This window comes from Canis lupus, chromosome 3, assembly GCF_003254725.2.
Source record: "Canis lupus dingo isolate Sandy chromosome 3, ASM325472v2, whole genome shotgun sequence".
In the NCBI taxonomy this organism is placed as follows: Eukaryota; Metazoa; Chordata; class Mammalia; order Carnivora; family Canidae; genus Canis; species Canis lupus.
The window spans coordinates 3326392-3344523 of NC_064245.1; the positions used below are offsets into that span (position 1 = coordinate 3326392).

Here is an 18132-nt window from a genome sequence, read left to right on the forward strand (position 1 = left end):
AGTAAGAATCATGACATCTCTCCTCAGAAGAGCTTTCAGTCATATAGGAGAGACAGACATGTACACCTTTGTCCCATCCCCCCTCTCCCCTCCCTCCTTTTAATATCACCCACATCTGTACTTGGTATTCCGAAGAAATATGTATAGCAAAAGATCCAATAAACTGCTATGTTATTTCTCTATTTATCTTCATTATCTCCAGAGAGAAAAAGATGCCGACATGAAAATCAATGACAGGTTAACTGTCCCCTTCTCCTCACAAAGGAAATGTTTTCAATGGTTTCTTAGAAAAATTCAGCCTTGGATGCCTTTGTGACTTCCTTTAAATTAAAATTAGCATAGACAACTGAATTACAAACAAATGTAGTGCCATAGGCAAGTTTGGATTAACCCCCCAAAATAGTGTCCGGTGTTAGAGAACTTCTGTGTGTTGCGGGCAGTGATAAAACAAAGGGAAGCTGTGTCTCACACCCTATGTTGCCTCTTCTCTTGAGATTCTCAGTGTTCCCTGGGGTCATGATTCCAGATGTTGAGGTCCTGAGAGCAGTATGCTGAGCAGAGTTTCTCAAGAGATTGGTACCTCCATCTAGGGTATGGTTGCCAGATTTAGCAAGTATAAATACAGGATGCCTAGTTAATATTAATTTCAGAGAAACAATAATTGTTTTTATTAAGTATGTCCCAAATATTGCATGAGACATATTTATACGAAAAAATGTTTTGTTGTATCTCTGAAATTCAAATATAATAAGGCATCCAGGATTTAGTCTGGCAACCCTACTCTAGTGAGCTTTTACAAAATTTATGGAGGAAAATTTCTTCATCATGGTGATGGAGGGAGCAGGGGTGCTGGATATTATTCATATGTTGAACAATCTTACATAATAGAGAAATGTCTCTTGGCCACATGACTTTTGAATATCCCATCGGATACTCAGGAAAACTAAGTTGGGATGATTTTAATGTATAATGAGGTTTCTTTTAACATACAATGGAATCTTAAAAATCAGAATGCAGTAACTATATAAATTAAGGGATAATTTTACTTTTTGTTCAGTATTATTATCAATAGCTGTTCATCATTCCAAAAAACCGTTATCACCTGTGGCAACAATGTCTGTGGTATTTGAGTCACCAGTACACCACACCTCAATCACCTGTAGCTGTCAATATCACAGCGCTTGTATCTGTGTGCGTAAGCACCTGAGTCTTCATTATTCTTGCAGTATTATGGAGCTCAAGTTCTTTCATGTTAAAATACTATATTATAAATTATTTCCTTTTATTTCTTTTATATTAAAATTAGGGTGCTGTATTTTTTTCAAAATATTGCAGAGACAGATTATGTTATATATGAATTTCACCTCAGGACAGCAAGGGGGCTTGGGTCTGATCGAGTCAATACCCACTGCTAGAGGCGTCCAGGAACTTAGGTTCTAAAATTTTAATAGAAAAACCAAAACGAGGGATCCCTGGGTGGCGCAGCAGTTTGGCGCCTGCCTTTGGCCCAGGGCGTGATCCTGGAGACCCGGGATCGAATCCCACATCAGGCTCCCGGTGCATGGAGCCTGCTTCTCCCTCTGCCTATGTCTCTGCCTCTCTCTCTCTCTCTGTGACTAATATAAATAAATGAAAATTTAAAAAAAAAAAAAAAAAAAAAAAAAAAGAAAAACCAAAACGACATGACCACACAAAGACACTGCAACCTCTTCACCTCCTCCTTTCTCATCTCTCTAAATCCCTCTAAGAAGTATAGGTACTCAATCTTGATTCTACCTTAAATTTTTTATGTTATTTTTTTCTTAAGCTTTTAGACAAAAATTACATCATTGTATGTTGGATGTATTTCTTTGCATTAATCATAACTGTTTTATGAATCCTAACAGATTTAAATGGAAAAGAAATCAAACCCTGAGGCTGTTTAAGGTTTATTAATACCAAAATTTTCATCAGCATAAGCAATGATAGTGTTGATTAGGGCTTTTAAAAAATCTACTTGAGTGAACACAATGTCTCACCAAGTAGAAGACAGACCAAGATCCTAAAGATATCTAAACATAATTATTACAATTCACATCCTCTGCTATTAAGCAATTTGTCTGGCAATTAACTTTCTATATGGTTCCTTGAAACACTGTTATCATAATAAATAGCATTTGTATATAATCAATGTTGGGGATGCTATGAGACTGTCCTCAGGAAAAGGGGAAAAAAGGATGTTGGTGCCAAAGTGGAAGGACAGCGATGAGCCTGGGTGTTCTGGTTTGAACTGCTGTGTAATAAAGTCCTTCTATTAAAAAAAAAAAAAAAAAAAGTCCTTCTAAAATTGATACTTTAAAACAACAGCCAATTTAATTATAGCTCATAATTTGGAGGGGTTAGGAATTCAGGTAAGGCTCAGCTGAGCAGCTCTCCTATTCCACGAGACATCATCTGAGTCACTCGGGTATTCAACCGGAGCTGGAAGGTTCAGGTTAACTTCTCCTTCACATGCTCAATGCCTTGGCAAGGAGAGTTAGAAGCGTAAGCATGGACTCCTTGTCTTCACCATATGATCTTTACTGCAGGGTAACTGGGCTGCTTACATGGTGGTTCCAAGCTGCAGGATTGTTTCCTATAAAGTGGAAGTAGCTGGTCTATTCGGGCCTTGACCCCAAAACTAGTGCAGTGTCATTTCTGCTCTATTCTATGTTGCTATCATAGATGGTGCACAGAGGGAAGGAAAATAGTCCTCATTTCTCAACGAGAAGTGGATCAAAGAATTTGTGGCCACTTAACCCACCGGATTTGAAGGAAAAAAGGATAAGGAGGTTGATGGACACACATTATTACACCATTCCAAGATGCAAAAGTACCATGTCTGTGCAAGAAAGACACTATAAAAGAGACAGAGGGAAATGCACAGTGCAAAGTGAACAATAAGGTCAGTAGAGGTACTACTTACCGGGGTTCTGAAGAAGTCTCACAAGAGGTTAAATTTACAACATCATGAAAGATTACAACATCATGTAACAAGATAATGTCATACTAGGTAACACAGAACAGTACAACAGGCTCATATTTGGAAATATTGTACCATAGATATTTTATTCCTGTAAGATTACTTCTTTAAAGGCCTTCTTCAGAATAAGGAAAGAGCGCAACAGAGACAAAAGATTAATTGTTCTTATTCGGACTTCCAAATTAAGTTCATAAAGTCCACTTCCTACAAGAGTCTAAGAGTCAGGCTGTTTAGAACAAGAAGAAATTGCAGTATTAAATGAGCCTGAACTTAGTGAAATCAAAAAGAATGGAGGCTATAAAGTAGACCACAGAGTAGTAAGGATACAGATGTGATTGTTTTGGGGGACTGGTTATGCCACTTGCACAGTTACCTACTTTTTATATGTGGATACTGCAGACATGAGGCTTCTGGGCAGAGGAAAGAGTTTTTTATTACTACAACCAGATCAACAACCAGAATAACATTACAGCCTTTGTCTCCCACACCGATACCCCAGACTTCTCAATGAGAGCCACGGAATCTTTTAACTTCGGTGGTAGAGGGCACGGAATAATGGATTTTCTCCATGTATACACAGGAGAGAGGCAGCTGCCTCTATGCCCTTCCCCAAAATAGGAGGAGAAAGAAAAAAAACAAAAAAACTTCTGATCTTTTGGGGATGGAAATGATGCTGGGTTCTCACCCGAACTGTTTGGATTGTAAATAAAATCTCTCTAGGTGTCAGAAAGCCTGGAGTGTTTCAACCTAGAGAGGTCCTGGCTTCATCTCTTTTTATATATAAATTCCTAGGAGCTAACCTAGGTGCCTATCTCAGGATGTTTGGCTTTGGGGGAGATAAGAGAAGTTTTATTATCCTTTCAGATCATAGCAATTAGCTACATCATTAGAAAAATAAATGGCTACAGATCTAATACTTATGGCATGCGAAAATGTGTCCAGGGGAAGTGAAAGCCCATATTCTCCATCTTTGTATCCTTTACAAAATGCTATGTCTCAGGAGACTACAGTTTTTGCAGGAGCACTGAGGAATCTAAGGAAGTTTTATATCCCCACAATGATATAACAGTGGTTTCCTGACACATAGGACATCAATAAAAACACTTGCTAGTCTGCTGGTACCAGTGAAAGCTGGAAGGCCACGCATATTTAGAAATGGCAAGACTAGGATATATATATATGGTGCTCAAGTTGATCAGTTTTTATTGCTTTTAGCTACATGTACAAGTGACATGATCACGACAGCTTAAGTAAATAGAGGGTTATTTTTTCCCCTTTAACAAGCGGTTTGAAGATAAGTAATTTATCAACGGTCCAGACTGCTCTCAGCATCCTACTGCAGGGTTAGCGTATGGATTGCCAGTTACAAGGTGGCTACTCTACTGTCATGTATGCATTCCAATAAGCAAGAAGGAGAAAAGGCAACGGCAAAGACACACATCAGCTTTTAATTTTTTTTTTAAATCCTGGAAACAATAGCTTCTGTGAAGGCTATCCAATTTTTTCCATTTATATCTTTTTATCCCATTTATATCTTATTGCCCATCCCTAGTGAAAGGAAATCTGAAAAGGTAAATATTGATATTAATCACATTGATACCCTGAACAAAACTGGGTTTCTTTTTTTTTTTTTTTTTTTTTTAAACTGGGTTTCTTTTAGCAGGAAAATAAGAAGAAGAGCAATCAGAACAGCAATTAGCAATATTCCCCACCCCCTAGGCCTCAGTCTAAGGAAGAATGCAGAGAATGATAATCCCAGATGCCTTGGAAGTAGGCTGAACACAGAGCTTTCTGCCCCACCTGCTGTCTGAATCTGTGAAAGGAGACTTCCTCTCAGTGTGCCAGCATTGTCACAGGGTGGATGGAGTGGGGCAGGAAGGTAGGAGGGTATATTTAAGCAGGGAGAAGACCTCAGCACAATATGGCAGTCATCCAGAAGTTCATGCCTTCCTTAAATGGTACTGAGAAAGGCCATAAGGGCCAGAGGAATAAAACAGGCCCCAGTCAGGATGAGGAGATGCAGAAGACACAGACCGGTCACCAGAAGCTCTGGCAGGGACAACAAACGCCAGCACCATATTTCTGTCCAAGTTCCCCAAGCAGGTGTGACCAGATACATTAGCAGCAGATATAGTGCTTCAGAAGCCAATCCCTAAAGAGCCAAAGGAAGCTGCTGAAGAGCTGAGGCTGGTCTGTAGACCAGATGTGCTACCCTGATGGAATCATACATATCAGGGAATGGAAAGAAAGGCCACAAACCTTGGATTGTGTGACTCTAAACCCTGAACTGAATATAATTAACTGAGATATGAAATTTTAAACTGAAAGTGACTAAATTACCTTTAATCTACAAAACCAAAATCATTTTTTCCAACATCTGAAGAAATGGTAAGATACGATAGGGTCCCGAGTTAGTTGAATTAAATCATGGAGATATAAAAAAGTTACATTTTTGCACACCTAAGTAATCTATCAATTTAAAATCTACGGTCGTAAGATAGAGTTATGAACATGGTATAAAAATTACTAAAAGTTAGAAATAAGTGACTGTTTGTTATATCTAAGTCCTTTATTCAGGGCACAAACAATGACTCCGTCTCCCATGAACAGACACAGTGCTTCATGCTGGTGGCCTGATCTCAACTACTACAGTGGAGCTACAGATGCTCTCTGGGGCTTTGTGAACCTGAGAGAGGGGGCCCTGCAAACGTGAGTGAAGTAAGACAGCTACTGCATGTTCAGTTTCCGAGTAGGGAGACTCCTGTGGAGTGTGCATCAGGCTGAGGAATTCTCAGCAGTTTGCAGTAAGTTTGGGGGCTAGACAACCTGAAGATAAATGAATAAACAATGCTCCTCAGAACTTAACTTCCCTGTCACTGGGGAATTTGTAGGAAATTCACAGAAGGAGGTGATAGAAGAGGGAGATAAGTTAATAATAGTAGTAATAACAATTACAAATATTTACAACAGCTATTATTGGCTATGAATTTCTACTCTGTTGAAAACATGAAAAATAGTAATTATCTTCAATTCTCACAACAATTCTTGCAGAATAGTTATTTTTATCCCCAATTTTGCATATAAGGAAACAGACTCGGGGAGGATCAAGACATTTTCCAAGGGTTACACAGTCACTAACAGTCAGGGTTTAAACTCAGATCAGTCAGTCTGACACCCAAGCAGGGCTTTTCTTCACTGTGCAGTGTCTACTGCACACAATCAGGGAAACAGTCTTTGGACACTTACCCAAACCCTCTTACTGTGAAAATGCGAAGAGGTTGTTAGACATAAGTGGTGGGGTTTTACTCCTCATCCCTAGATATCCCAACTCCCATTCCTGCCAAAAAGGCTGTGGCTGAAGTTTCCCCATGCTCAGTAGGTCTGAGTTCCTAAACAACAAAATCTGGGTGTGTAAGAGGAACAGGATCTTCAACAGATAGTTTTGTGGTAACAACAAAAGACTCCTGATTCCTAAAAGATGTGCAGTCTTCCTAGTGTAAACAGAGTGAAGTTTCTGAGATTCATAACCAATTACATATGCACTTGGGATTTTTCCATTACATTCTTTGAGCTACTCCCTCTTAACTTCATAACAAGTGATGTCACCCTTGGGGGGCCACCAGGGAGCATAGGGATTCCATGTGTCTTAAATCTGTATCTAGATTACAATGGTGTAACTAAGTCACATTACAGTATTTGCAAATATTCAATTCATTGTTTTCTTTGGATCACTGGAGTGCAGCTCTAAAATAATCCAAATTTCAAGTTTTGGTTTATTTCCCAGAAAGAACTCATTATGTCCAGAGTATTATGGGTCATTTTAGGAAGACAAGGGCAGATCTCATCTTACCACAAAGGAAAACCACAATTTAAAAAAACCTGTGGCTTGCATCTCCTATATCTAACTTCCTCCATTGGTCCAAATTTTTAAGGGTTCTCTGGGGCGAAAAGATAGGAGAGCTTGGACAGAAAGGAGAGAATGACAGTGTAGGAAGCTTATGTCATTAGTTGACTCAATGCAAGCAGATCCAATCTTGAGAAGTTATCTTCCAAATACTTGTCCTTTCAAATACAAATAAAATAGTGGCATTTATTGATGTTTCATCAACTAAATTTTAAAACTTTGCTGCCAGGGACACCTGGGTGGCTGAGCAGTTGGAGTGCCTGTTTTCGGCCTAGGGCATGACCCTGAGGTCCCAGGATTGAGTCCTGCATCAGGCTCCCTACAGGGAGCCTGCTTCTCCCTCTGCCTGTGTCTCTGCCTCTCTCTCTCTCTTTCTCTCTCTCTTTGTGTCTTTCATGAATAAATGGATAAAATCTTAAAAAAAAAAAAAAACTTAGCTGGCAGAGGGTCTTAAATGAAGTTATTTGTAACTCTGCCCACACTTAGATGTCCAATGATATGGATTTAAAATGGAATAATGTCATTTCTAGTGTTGCCCACCTGATCCTCAAAAGTGATCCTACAAAAGGAGGGAATAAGCCCAAAATGGCAGGATCAAGGCTAGGCATGAATTCACAGAGGGCGAGTCACAGGGTTCTAGGGGGAAGCACACCTGGCCTTGGTGTTAATTGGATCTGACAAATGAGGTTTGCCAGAAAGAATTTCTGGAGTAGACTAAGGCAAATTATGCTTGCTGAGCCAAGCCTCTAGCCAAGTGCTAGAGAACACAGGGTGGCTACAGGAAACAGATTCCAAGTCCCCTAGAGAAGAGAATGAAAAGAGCTGGGTGGGGCTTAGGGTAGAGTTCTAGTACAACAGGACAAAAGCCAAGTCATAAGTTATAGAAGCACCATCTGGGCGAAGTCTGTAGCTGGGTAAGCCCAAGAATGCTGGGAGGTCATTCTTGGTCATGCCCTACAGGTCATGCCACAGGCAGGAAGGGCGCTTTTAGTAGGTTGGTGAGATGATTCATGGATAGTGAGCAACAAGGCTGCCTCATTCCACAACTTCCTTGGGACAGGTGAAAGGCACCACCCCTCGGCTAACTATCCAGTGGCTGGGACTCAAAGACAATACAGTATGAATGTCTACTGGTGGTGTTCCATGCAGTGGTCCTGCGTGCCAGATAGTTAGTCTGCACACTGAAGGTCTTTAGAACTGTTAGCAAGGTGAGACAGAACAGAAGACACTGGCTGCAAATTTCTATTTTTTTGTGCTCATTTTATATTGATTTAGAGATAATTCTAGAACATCTTGCTGTAAGTTGTGCAGAGCATATTGCTGAACGTGAAGAGCTGGAGAAGCAGTTCAGTCAAAGCAAAATTTACTGGCTAGAGCAAAGGACCACAGAGTTTTGAATATCAAAGTGCTTTGACTCTGATCCCTAGATTTGTTTGTACGAGTTGCTCACATGAATATAGACATTTTTACACAAGGGAGATGAACAAGCAGCTAAGCAGTGAAGCTAAGCAGGCTGAAAATTTGAACCTAAGCACTTCCCAGCTAGTGGAGCACATTCATTTCCCTCCATTGCTGTGTCTTCAGGGTATGCCTATCCATAACTCCTATTTTTTTTATCGTGGTGTCCAAACTCACCCCTACTCAGACTAGAATGATAAACTACAATCGAAAGAATTGTAAAGATACCCCCAGAAAATAATTCTCACTCAGATATTTTTCTGGCAACTTGTTCGGTCCAGTGTCTGAGTCTATGATTGATGAAAGCTGGTTGTGATGGCACAAAGCTAGAGTTGTGATCATTCAATGTTCCTTCATCTGAGAAAATAAATCAAGAGGAACAGCATCATGCAGCAGGGAAGTGAGGTATCCTGGAGCTATTTCTGTGTCAGGGGAACAAGTCATAGTTTCCCATGGAGCCTGAGTCTCTCAACTTCATTTTCATAATCAGGTTAGCTTCTTTTCAAAGATGCTCTATGACACTCACATGGGGGAAAGCTCATGTTTCTTGGCTCAGCCTAATATGCTGACAGTGAAAGGGTTAGGAAGGCATGTCCCCTCTTTTTTTTCCCTTAGTGGATTGAAAGGCACTTTGAAAATATATTTAGTGTCTCTGAACATTTCTGGGCTCACTGCTGTAGCATTTACAGAAGCCACATGGTGATACAGAAGCCTCACTCTCAAAAGCAAGCTTGTGATGAGTGAAAATAATGATCTAAATATTCTGTCCTAACTTGGGTGAGAAGGTGAGCTGACAGTGGATCCTAGCTGCCAGAAACTTAGCTCTCCCTTCGACGTCTTCCTGTTCCTCTGTACCCTTCCAATCTATCACCTAACCCTACTAGGGTTTCCTCCTAAATATCTCTAGAATCCCTCTACTGTTTCCATCTCCATCATTAATAACCAGCCTTCATTTCTCATGGGGACACACACACACACACACGCACACACAGGGTTCACTAACCTATGCCCTCACAGTCCATTCTGCACACAGTAGCTAGAGGTATTTTTATAACATCAATCAAGTAACACCACTCTGCTGAATCGAATTCCTTTACCAGCTTCCTTTTATACTCCAAATACAACCCAAACTCCTGACCATGGCTTTCCAGCCCCTCAATTATTTGACTTCTCCATCTTTCTCTGTTTTCATTTCCAACAACTCTCCCATCATTCATAGTGCTCCAAACACACTGCCCTTCATCCTGTTTGTCTTACCTTGCACTTACTTCTTTCTCTTTCCAGAATGTACTTCCTTCTGACACTGGCTCATTTGTACTGCTCTGATAATCAGACTAAACTTCCACTCCTACAGAGTTATTCCTGACCACCAAGAGACTTTCACTCCCTGCCAAATCTGTCATATTTTGTAGATTACTAAATAATTTACCCATTTACTGTTAACCTCCAACAGACTATAGGATCCATGAGAACAAGTATCTCACCCTTGTGTCTAGTAGTAACTGGCAGGTAGTAGGTACTGAAAAAGTATTCATTAAGTGGAATGAAGTGAAATGTAGGGATGACATTTTGGCTCTAATTTCTAAATCCTGGTTGTTGAGTCATTGTTCCAGCTAACTGCCTAACCTGCTGCCCAACATGACATTATCTTGCCTTCTTCTGGTTAAAGGCACCCTAAGAAGGAGTTTAATGCATGAGTCCCATTTTGACCTATTCTACTTAGACGGAGTTCTGTTTATCTCAGTGTGTTAAGCTTATGTATGAAGCCCTGACAAAGAATACCAATGACTCTAGCCCAGTTTCACTAGCTAATAGGGGAAAAGGATGATATGATGGATTAAAGACTGTCACAAATTCATCAACATTCTTCCTGTGTATGTTAGGAAGATATATCCACTACCCTTGAATCCGATCTTCTGTGACTGCTCTGGCTGAGAGAACACATTGGGAGTAAGGCTATGCCAATATGGAGTTCAGATCTTCAGAGACCCGTAGCTTGCACTTCCTGCCTCTAGGAACACACTTTCTTAGAGTCTTGAGCCACCATGTAAGAAGTTCAGTTACTCTGTGGAGAGCTCATGTAGAGAAGTCCTGAAACTGTAAAAGAAAGAGAGGGGCCCAAATGAGCTCAGACACCAATCAATACAAGTAAGGCACCAGACATATGAATGAATCCTTCTTGGACTCTCCAAATCTAAGTAGCTACTAGGTGAATACAACTGAGTGACCCAACCAGGACTCCATGGGGCAGAAGAGAGGGCTATCTGAGTGTTGTTCAAATTCCTAATCCACAGATATTGGGCTTCATGAATGACTAATGTTTTAAGGCATCATTTTGGGTGGTTTGTTAAGTGACAAGGATAGGTGGACTGAACAAGCAAGTAGACTTTTACTCTTCCAAGAGGGCATGACTCCTTTGAAAAAGATAGTTGTAATCAGTCAACAATATGGTACAAAGAAACCATAATCAATACTTGGGAGGGAGGGCAATGGTGACTTCTCAGGTTCAGAAGCAGATTCCTGCCTATTTTCTAGGATGCAAATCTAAACCATAGCAATATCGAGACTACCTTATCAGGACAACTGGTAAGTGAAAAATGCATAATATTCAGTTAACTCTAATTCAGTTGTACTCCAGGCCTGATGAGTCTACCCAAATAATGTGTGATATGGTAATTATTGGTACACTTTATCAAATGCTGATACAGATTTAATCAAGATTTCAAGATTTCTAGGTTTATTTGAGGATGTATAGCACTCTCAGAAATGAATCCCAAAAACCATCCAGCACTCTCTACCAACCATCTATCAACCCCATTAACAGCAGGTAAGGGAGTCTATTCAGCAATTTTTCTTGGAGAGTCCAGACTTTCTTGAAATTGTTTGAATCTGATATTACTAGATTATAGTTTGTCTGTTTTAATCATTGATATATCTAACAACCAAAATAGGGACTAGGACATAGTAGAAGCTCAATAAATACTATTAGTAAAATAAATCATTGCATTAGGGAAAAAATCAAAGAGGTATTCTGAGCTGAAGTGATCAGTCTCTAAAGGTATCAGAATATCAGCACTTCCTCAGGGCCACAAGCATGCCCAAGTGCTGTTCAGAGAGATTATGACACCAAAATCTTTCATTATAAAAGCTTTACAGGGGCAGCCCAGGTGGCTCAGCAGTTTGGCACTGCCTTCAGCCCAGGGCCTGATCCTGGAGACCCGGGATTGAGTCCCACGTTGGGCTTCCTACATGGAGCCTGCTGCTCCCTCTGCCTGTGTCTCTGCCTCTCTCTCTCTCTCCCTCTCTGTGTCTCTCACGAGTAAATAGGTGGGATATTAAAAAAAAAAAAAAGCTTTACAGTATATTTTATAATATTTAAGAAACAAAAAGGGGAATGAGGAATAACGTAACTAAAACTCATGCACTGCCACTCAGTTTAAGAGACATGTATTGCCAAAGTTGTTCAATTCATCTAGTGTGGCCCTTTTTGGATGTCTTCCCCACCGGCCCTTTTTAGATGTCTTCCCCACCCTCCCCTGCAATATAACCATTATACTTAATTTGGTGTTTAGCAATCTCTTTTTATATATATACTTCATATATATGTATTTATACATATATATACACACATGTTGTATATATGATCTCTTTATAATTATCATATTATGTGGATATGTATCTTTACGTACTAATAATATTGATTCATGTTTTAAATTGTTATCTTACTATATGAATTGTTCTGCAATTTGTCTTAGTCTATATTTAAGAGTACATCCTTATATCCTTCTAGAAGTTCTACACATATACATGGCGCACCTGATAAAGACATACCATACTCACTACTTTGTAACTTCATTTTTTTCTTTATGGTCTTTCATTCTAAAGTATTTCACAAATAAAAAAAGTCTAACAAACTCAGGTGCACATACCTCAAGAGGTAAAACACTGCAGATATACTAGAAGCCCTGCGTGTACCTTTTTTTTTTATTATTGCATTTACTTCCTTTACTCTCCCTCCTGCCTTCCTCCTACAGGCAGAATTTGGTATTTATATTTTATATCTCCCCCCAAATCTAAGATCAGTTTTTATTTTTAAAAAAGGTATCATTCTCTTCTACAGAGAAAAAGAGTACTGACATTTTGAGGGTCTGGACTTCATGCAGGTGTGTAAATTCCAGCTCCCCAAATGGAAAAGGCCCTATACCTAGGCTCAGCTCCCCTCATAGCCATTAAATCTCTCCTCTCTAGATTCCTCAAGACTTGAGATGCCCTAGGGCAGCCTGTGGGCACCACTCCCACTCGGGCTTTTCTCTTTCTCCATTTTTGACACTTGAAGCTTTCTACCGTTTATTGTGAGCACATCTATAAATTTTAACAGATGTGTATTTGACCTTATGCAGCCTTTCTAGGTGCTTATAGCAGGAGAGTTTTTCGGAACATCTAATCTGCCAAATTTCAAGAAGTAAAATTCATGAAAGTATTTCCAAAATACTTTAATTATAGTCAGCACAAGCATACAGTCATTCCCATAAGAATGCCACAATTTAAATAGCTGACAAATATTTATAAAACACTTGATAGCTTCTTAAAGAGGTATATCAAGTTCATCTAAATAACTCACTTCGTTTCAATGTTAATATTTTTATGATTTTTGTTTACATATTTTTAATTTTTTTAAATAAAGAATAACAACACATGCCTTACATGTTAAAAAAGAAAACTAACAGACTTTTCTTCTATTAGGAGAAAAACAGAGGGAAATATTTCAGAGGCAAAACATAGTTGAAGAAGAAGGAAGAAAGGGGTGAGGAGAAGGAGGAGGAAAAGGAAGAGAAGGGGAAGGAGAAGAAAAAGACAATCTCCAAAGTGGTTAGGCCAGGCTTAGTGAGAGAATATTTGTGAATTGGGTTGACTAACACAGATATGAGGAAAGGCCCAATGTCTGGAAAAGGGGAGTTTTAGTGATGATGGTATAACCAAGTAGAATTTGTAGTTGTGGAGAGTGGAAAAAGGAATTCTGCGATACCTGGAAAGTCTTGTTCTAGAACTGTACATGGCACATCAAGTAAATTATTGTTCCACCTGAAGTTCAAGTATTACAGTTATGATTGTTTTTTACTGAATGTATGAAGTGGTTTTTATTTTGCTTTGATACTTTCTATATTTGAAATTCTTCCTGGTTTACTAAGTATCCTAACTACCTTCCATTTCTCCCTTGCCCATTATCTAGCCTTCTCTGCCCTATTCTGGAGGGCTCCTGGAGGCTGATGCACTGTCACAATGGTCTCTTTTGGACCTCACTTTCAGTTGAGTTCAACCAATGAGAGGCACCAGGTTGGACTAGAGGGTAGAAAGAGAATAAGTTAATTGTTTCCTTAGCACATTCCCTGACAGATAATCATGTATTATCTGCCTCCTTCTACCTAAAGCCACCACTCCTATCAGGCAATGTTTCTATACAGTTACTATCTCCTGATTATAGTAACTTTTTCCCCTCCTAACCCCTCAGGCATCAGGTGGTCCAGCCATTAACACTGCCTATAACTTTATTAGCCTCTCCTTAAATTGTCCAACTTGATTATATCATCTAATTTGTGAAGGGAGTCCTGCATGATACAGAATAATAGTTTTAGTGTAAGATGAGACTGAAGATATAGGCAGGGAAACAATCATACTGATATGATCAGATTTTTAAAAAGGATTTCTCTGTGAGGAGGCTGAGAAGACACTAGAGAGTAGGAGGACACCCCCCCTTTTTTTTAAGATTTTATTTATTCATAGAGAGAGAGAGAGGCAGAGACACAGGCAGAGGGAGAAGCAGGCTCCATGCAGGGAGCCCGACGTGGGACTCGATCCCGGGTCTCCAGGATCAGGCCCCGGGCCGAAGGCAGCACTAAACCGCTGAGCTACCCGGGCTGCCCAGGACCCTTTTATTTATTTTTTTTTTAAGGACAAAAAAAAAAAAAGCTTTTTTTTTTTCCTGTATAGACGTATAGATGAATATCTGAACCATAAAAAAGATAAAAGTGGGGAGCCGGCTTCCCCTGCCGCCGCCCCCGCCCCCTCCCTGCCCTCCCCGCTCTCCCCTCCCCCCTCCGCCTCCCCTTTCTCCACCTCCCCCGCCGCCTCCTTCTTGGGCGCTTCTGCCCTCTCTACACGACTCAGGCTCTCTGCCCCTGAGCAGCCGTGTTCGGTCTCCTTTGTGGTCCCGGGGCGCAGCCATGGCGGACGGCGGCGGCGGCGGGGGCCCCGGCTCGGTGGGCGGCGGCGGAGCGGGCCAGGCCTCGGCGGGGTCGGCGACGGGCGCGGCGGGGGCCGGCGGGAGCGGCGGCCCCATCAACCCGGCCTCGCTGCCTCCCGGCGACCCGCAGCTCATCGCTCTCATCGTGGAGCAGCTCAAGAGCAGGGGCCTGTTTGACAGCTTCCGCCGGGACTGCCTGGCCGACGTGGACACCAAGCCAGCTTACCAAAACCTGAGGCAGAAGGTGGATAATTTTGTGTCAACACATCTGGACAAGCAGGAATGGAATCCTACAATGAACAAAAACCAGTTGCGAAATGGTCTGAGGCAGAGTGTGGTTCAGTCAGGGATGTTGGAAGCTGGAGTGGACAGAATCATTTCTCAAGTGGTGGATCCCAAACTAAACCACATCTTTAGACCACAGATAGAAAGAGCAATTCATGAGTTCCTGGCGGCCAAGAAAAAAGAAGCTGTGCCAGCGCCCCCTCCAGAGCCTGAGAGCCAGGACCCCCCAGCTCCATCCCAGGATGCTTCCTAAGAGTATGTCTGACACCTTTTGGAAGCTCCATTGAATTAACCGCGAAGAAATGGATTCGGTTACTTAAGAGTACAACTTCAGAATGAAGACAGGCCGAGGTCATCACTGATTTCAGCATGCAGCCCTGACTGTGGGCAGTGTCCAGATTGAACAGGCAGTAGCAGAGTTGACCATGTGTGCTCCCTCATTGTGCTGTCATCTGGTCAGCCTGTCAAAGGGGATGACACCCAGTAGACACTACAGAGGTATAAAGAAACACTACATCAGTCTGGGTTGTCCTGAATCAAACCTTTATACTTGAACTTGAAGACTGTGTGGATTTTAGGGTTTTTGTGTTTGGGTATCCCTAGAGGGGCTGTAGCTATAGTGAAGGAACATAATCAGTTCCAAAGATGCAATTTCAAAGAATGACAGTGAAGGATAGCATGGAGTAGGTATTAGTGCTTATTTGTCAACTAGAATGTTTAAGCCATTAGCACCAAATAGCTCTAAAGTTGACGTGACCCTCTTGTACATGAATCTTGTAGCTTCGGCTTCTTTTCCTCTGTAAGAGGTGACGACACATGGGACCCTAGAATGTGAGGAAGTGCAGACACCAGGTATAAGGAAAAACATGTGCAGGCTCTCTGTCCAGGGCTGCTTCCTATCCTGCAAGGGCTTATGAATCTTGGGTGTGTTTATTTTATTCTCATGTTTATGTTTTTTAGAAAAGTTGAATGATCAATAAATGGCTTAAGTTTTGTAAAAAAAAAAAAAAAAAAAAAAAAAAAAAAGATAAAAGTGACATTAAAGACGACGTGTATGCAAATGTTTCATGGTCTAACATAGAACTGTAAGACCCATGAAGAAGTCCTAGTAACAGAGAGAATGTCAACAAAGCTTAGAATGCTTGAATCCGTTTACTGCTTTTCTTCTTACTGTTGTAGTAGTGTTTGAACTTCTTAAGCTAAGAAATTGAATTTCCTAAGCTAACCTCATACAGATACAATTAGATAACACATCAGCATAAATAACCAGAAAAAGACTCAAAGACTGACAGAACAAACTCCACAAATGAAAGTAGAAAGGAGGCTATACTGAAGAAGGTATTAAGAGCAGAGACATGGTTTGGGAGCTTAACAGACTCTCTGCAGTCAGGAGGAAGCCGGTGGCATAGAGAAGGGTAAGAAACAGATTGTCACACTGGCAAGCCCACAAGGAAAAGGTGGATCCCCCCTAACATTTGATTTTGAAAGCAAGAGAGGCTGAATTTCATGAGTTCTTACAACCAGCAGGACTTAAACCCCAGAATTTTAAAAATTAGTGGTTCAACTCTGGAAGAGCCCAGAGCATGTTAGGAAGCTGAGTCCCTGCCCTAAAGAAACAGCAGACAAACAGCCCATGCAGATATAGCACAGAAGCAGCAGTTTTGAAACTGGGCATAGAGGAGGGAGAGCTCTGTACTCATCTAAGAGTATGAGATTGCAAAGAGAGCCCTCCAGGAATAAAGGATCTGGCAGGTGCCATTTTATTGTCATCTGCTCCAGCATAAACATATGGTCACCTGTAGGAACCAGGGCAGCACTGAAACCTGCTATTTAACTTGGTTACACCAAGCCTCCCGTCTCCCCACTTCCTCCAACCCACCCTTTCCAGTCAGTTTGCCTCAGTCCGTGTGCTGCAGGGCCCCTCCACAGGAGACAGATGCAAACCTTGTGGACACCACGACTCTGACCCTTGTGTTTTGTGGGATGTTGGTTCCAGGGGCAGAAGCATGTCTCATTTTGCAAGCAGACCAGCATGCACAATGTTAAAATGCGTTCCACCCTGGCTAGGGCCACACACTGCCCACAACAGGCAAAGAGGACCTCTGCAGGTGACTGAACTGGAGGAAAAAGCAGCCAGGATACACAGAACATAGGCAACACACACATACACTCCCTGAAGCACCAGATCATGGGGAACAGAGGACACTGCACTACAGAACTCCTTCATAAGGCCATTATTTGCAAGGGCAGGAAGAGTAGCTGACTATCCTAAAACAGAAAAAGATACAGAGAGTCAAACAAAATGAGAAGATAGAGGAATATGGCCCAAATGAAAGAACAGGACAAAACTACAGCAAGAGACCTAAGCAAAATAGATACAAGTATCATGCCTTATAGAGAATTTAAAGTAATGATCATGGGGGATCCCTGGGTGGCTCAGCGGTTTGGTGCCTGCCTTCACCCCAGGGCATGATCCTGGAGTCCTGGGATCGAGTCCTGCGTCGGGCTCCCTGCGTGGCGCCTGCTTTTCCCTTTGCCTGTGTCTCTGCCTCTCTCTCTCTCTCTCTCTCTCTCTCTCTCTCTCTCTCTCTGTCTCTCATGAATAAACAAATTTAAAAAATCTTAAAGATACTCACTGGACTTGAGAAAAAACTGGAGGACAACAATGAGATCCTTAACAGAGATTAAAAAAAAAAAAAAGAAGAACCAATCAGAGATGCTGAACACAATAAATGAAATAAAAAATACACTTGATAGAATACATAACAGGCTAGAGGAGCAGAGGAATGAATTAATGACCACGAAGACAAAGTAATGAAAAGGAATCAAGATGAGCAAGTAAGAGAAAAAAATTATGCAAACTGAGAATAAATTTGGAGAACTCAGCAACTCCAACAAGCATTATAACATTTAAATTATAGGGATCCCAGAATAAGAAAAAAATGAAAAGGGAGCAAAAAATTTAGTTGAAGAAATAGTAGCTGATAATTTCCCTAATCTGGGAAAGGAAACAGGTATCCATATTCAGGAGATACAGAGAACCCTCAACAAAATCAAACCAAGGAGGTCCACGCTAAGACACAGTAATTAAAATGGCAAAAGGCAATGATAAAGAAAAAAATTTTTAAAGCAGTAGGAGAAAAGATGACAAGTATATACAAGGGAAATACTAGAAATCTATCAGGGGTTTTCTCAGCAGAAACTTTGCAGGCTAGAAGACAGGGGCATGATATATTCAAAGTG

The 18132-nt window shown here is 41.0% G+C and overlaps 1 protein-coding gene and 1 long non-coding RNA gene across 3 annotated transcripts in view; one reads left to right on the forward strand and one right to left on the reverse strand.

The window, feature by feature from the left end:
- Nucleotides 1–18132, reverse strand: part of LOC112653583 (uncharacterized) — a 189476-nt gene that overhangs the window by 109056 nt on the left and 62288 nt on the right. Inside the window, exon 3 of one of the 2 annotated variants that reach the window (XR_003132286.3) lies at nt 3940–10460. The exons of the other annotated variant lie outside the window; for it this stretch is intronic. This is a non-coding gene — a long non-coding RNA (uncharacterized LOC112653583). Of the gene's footprint in view, nt 1–3939; nt 10461–18132 lie in introns of those variants that run through there. 2 annotated transcript variants of the gene reach the window in all.
- LOC112653582 (biorientation of chromosomes in cell division protein 1) lies at nt 14444–15535 on the forward strand. Its single transcript, XM_025437824.3, has one exon. It carries the CDS (start codon nt 14585–14587, stop codon nt 15140–15142), a length of 558 nt encoding a protein of 185 aa, XP_025293609.1. The 5' UTR covers nt 14444–14584; the 3' UTR covers nt 15143–15535.

What these genes read in the sequence shown, in the direction of transcription:
- LOC112653582 (XM_025437824.3), top strand. Translation starts at nt 14,585, where the DNA reads ATGGCGGACGGCGGCGGCGGCGGGGGCCCCGGCTCGGTGGGCGGCGGC.